This window comes from Salvia splendens, chromosome 18, assembly GCF_004379255.2.
Source record: "Salvia splendens isolate huo1 chromosome 18, SspV2, whole genome shotgun sequence".
NCBI classification, from domain to species: domain Eukaryota; kingdom Viridiplantae; phylum Streptophyta; class Magnoliopsida; order Lamiales; family Lamiaceae; genus Salvia; species Salvia splendens.
The window spans coordinates 8258860-8262216 of NC_056049.1; the positions used below are offsets into that span (position 1 = coordinate 8258860).

At 43.7% G+C, this 3357-nt stretch overlaps 1 protein-coding gene across 1 annotated transcript; it reads left to right on the top strand.

The window, feature by feature from the left end:
- Positions 1–571: 571 nt before the first annotated feature.
- On the top strand, positions 572–1225 carry LOC121776683. Its single transcript, XM_042173866.1, has one exon. The coding sequence runs from the start codon at positions 572–574 to the stop codon at positions 1223–1225; it is 654 nt and encodes a 217-aa protein (XP_042029800.1).
- The last annotated feature ends 2132 nt before the right edge of the window (positions 1226–3357 follow it).

Here is a 3357-nt window from a genome sequence, read left to right on the forward strand (position 1 = left end):
CGCCGCGCTCAACGAAAGAGAAGGTAAAATGTTTTGAAATGAGAAATGTTTATGCAATTGATGTTGGACGTGATAATGAATGGAGTATGATTTATAATATTATGAGATGTAGACTTCAAAGGCCTTAGATGTAGGCTAAGTCTTACGCCCGGACTATACTTTTTATGAAGGCAATGTATTTATCGATGGAACGAATGAGGCTTAGAAAAGAGCGAATTCCGAGTGGTGAAAATTTGGGATAATTGTACTAACGTGTATGTTAATCAGAATGCCTCCAAGACGCGTACCAGTTCATAACCAAAACGATGGCCAGCAATGAAACCCAGAGTAGTGTGGGACCTGAGGGACAACCACCACTACCACCACCGCAACCAGAACGAAACATCGAAATGGAATTTCGAAAAGAATGCCCTCCGGTGTTTGATGGAATGGGGCCAAGGCTGAAACATGGATACGTGCCATAGAGCGCATATTTAAATTCCTAAGGTGCACCGATCAGGAACGTCTATCTTGCGTGATATACCAGCTCACTGGGTCATCAGAATATTGGTGGGAGACCAAGCAGCGAACGATGTCGCGGGAACAACTGGACGCCCTAACTTGGGAAGACTTCAAGGAGCAATTATATGATAAGTACATTCTGAGGAGTTACCGTAAGGCTAAGGAAGCCGAATTCTACAATCTGAAGCAAGGGCGGATGACAGTAACTGAATATGACCGTGCCTTATGCGATGTGTCTCGATATGCACCAGAGCAAGTGAATACTGATGAGAAGATGGCGGAGAAATTTTGTGCTGGTCTGAGGCACGAAAAAAGAATTGCCCTGGCATGCCGTGGAAGGCTTTCGTATGCCGAATCACTGTCTCGTGCTTTGGATGTGGAGGAAGCAATGCCACGAGAAAGGACAACAACGCCTACCACCCCGACACCACCTACACCACAACAAAATTTCCGCGAGAAGAGAAAGTGGGATGGGAACCGAGAATCCCTCGACAACAAAAGGTTCCAAGGTACCCCAAACTCTGCACGGGGCAAAGGAAAACAAGCTACTCCCTACCAAGGTGGAGAGTACCGTCAGAGAACGCCTCCCTGCGCCAAGTGCCAGAAGAATCATTGGGGTGAATGCAGAATTGAGACTAATGTATGCTACAAATGTGGTGGAGATGGACATTTTGCCAAAGAGTGCCCGAGCAACAACCATGCTGGTTATGAGGAGGCTACCTGAGAACTCGAGGATAAAAGGAAAGAGGAGTACCCGGATTTGTTTGTTAGAAATGAACAAATTTCGGGACGAAATTTTTATTAAGGTGGATGGAATGTAACACCCGTACTTTTTAAGTACTAAATTAATATATGTCATGAAAAAAATATAATAATAATAAAAAAAATTTCGGATATTATGCTTCTCGTTAATGTGCTTTGGAATGGAGTGTCGTGCTTATGTGTTTGATGTGAAAAGGGACGTACTTTTTATTAAATTGTGGAACTTTGGGAGACATGTTGAAAGTCTCGTTGAAATAATGATGACGATTTCGCTATGTTTAGCATAATGAATGAAATGTGGGAGATGAATATGTTTATGGAAGATGACGCGCGGAAATCGAGGAACGGTCGAAGAAATTATATTTGGAACAACACCAAATATGTTTTTTACGTAGGGCGATTTTTAATCCTTGTGAAGAACAAGATAACGAAATTTAATAAAGCTTTCGTGAATTTTTAATTATCGAAAGAAATGCGAGAATGCAAAGTATGTATACATTTGGGCTTCTCAAATTAAACTAGAGTCCAATGAGTGTATAAAAAATGGCTTGGGCCCTAACTATTTAAGAATCTAACCAATTGATAACATTTTTTAACTTGGGCTTTCAACTAAATGAACCCAAACTAATTTAAATAAAATATATTGAGCCCAATACATTTCCAAGAATGTGGGATCAAGCCCAACACCCTTTTCTTCCTTTCCTCTCCCTCCCTCTCGGCCGATCACCTCCCTTGAAGACTCTCCACCTTTCACCTCCCTCATTCATTCCTACCACCAAAAGACACCCCATTTAAACATCCACCCTTTCACTTCTCTTCTCACTTTACACTTCACAAAAAAAAGAGAGAGAGAAGGAGATAGCCGAGAGAGCCAAGAAGAGAAAGGGGAGAAGAAGAAGTTGCCTCTATTTTGTTTCAACCACAACCAAGTTCAAATTCTTGAGGTATAATCCCTTTCCCATCACAAAGAACGAAATTTTAGTAGCTAAGTTTTATACATTGATTTCTTACATCCACTCTCATAAACAATTCACGCAATTTAACAACAAAGAACTAATCGAACATCGCCGTACTTGATCGAACATGCGAAAGAACTTAACTTTGTGATAAAAACGTATCCTGCGGGTTGAATCGGGATGGTTCGGAGTGGTTTCGGGCTTGTTCGGAGTGTTTTCGGGAAGGAGGAAGTCACCGGCAGTGGAGGGAGGCGCCGGCAGTGGCGGCAGTGGTGGATGGCTGAACCGCTGCCGGGCTGCGACGGCCGACCGTCGACTGGACGACGGCGAGGCTGACCGGCGACTCCAGCAGCAACGCGGCGACCCCAGCGAGCAACACGGGACAGCAGCGGCGACGACACCGGCACTGAGCAACTACGGTGACCGCGAGTTCGCGTCTGGCGGCGCGAGCGTCTAACGGCGGAGAATTTGACGGAGGCGGTACTACAAGTCGCGGTTGAAGTCAGCAGCGACCTCCGTGCGGTCTGCAGCACCGACGATGACGACGTCCTCCGTTTGATGGCACGTTGGGCTTCAAATTTTGGGTATGGGGAAGAAGAAGAGAAAGAGGAAAGGAATTAGAAATAGAGGGAGAGAGACGTAGAGAGAGAGCAGTATAGTGAGAGAGTGAAAGAGAAGGAGATTGAGATGAGAGGATGATAAGAATGGGGCTTTTGTTTTTTTTTTTTCTGTGTTGTTGGGCTTTTGTTTTGGGCTAATTAATTGAAATGGGATGATGGATTAAAGATGGGCTCCATTTGATTAATTGGGGTTCTTAATTAAATTGGAGATATAAGGTGAGGAATTATTTAATTAAATCCCAGAATATTTCGAAAGGCGAATAATTTTATCCTAAGTCCGAAATATTTAATTCGAGGAAAAGTAATTGGTTAAAGAGAGTTACGAATCTTGGGATTAAATCCTATATCATGGAGGAAAAATATGAGGAGTCAACGAAGGAGTTGTGGGCGTAAGCGGCCGACCGGCGTCGCACGCGACACCTTGGGCGGCCGCCGATTAATCGAAAATGCACGAAAACCGAGAAAACGAGATAAAAGACTTTAATTTGAGTGCATGCATTCTAAATGTTGTCGTTATT

What these genes read in the sequence shown, in the direction of transcription:
- LOC121776683 (XM_042173866.1), top strand. Translation starts at nt 572, where the DNA reads ATGTCGCGGGAACAACTGGACGCCCTAACTTGGGAAGACTTCAAGGAG.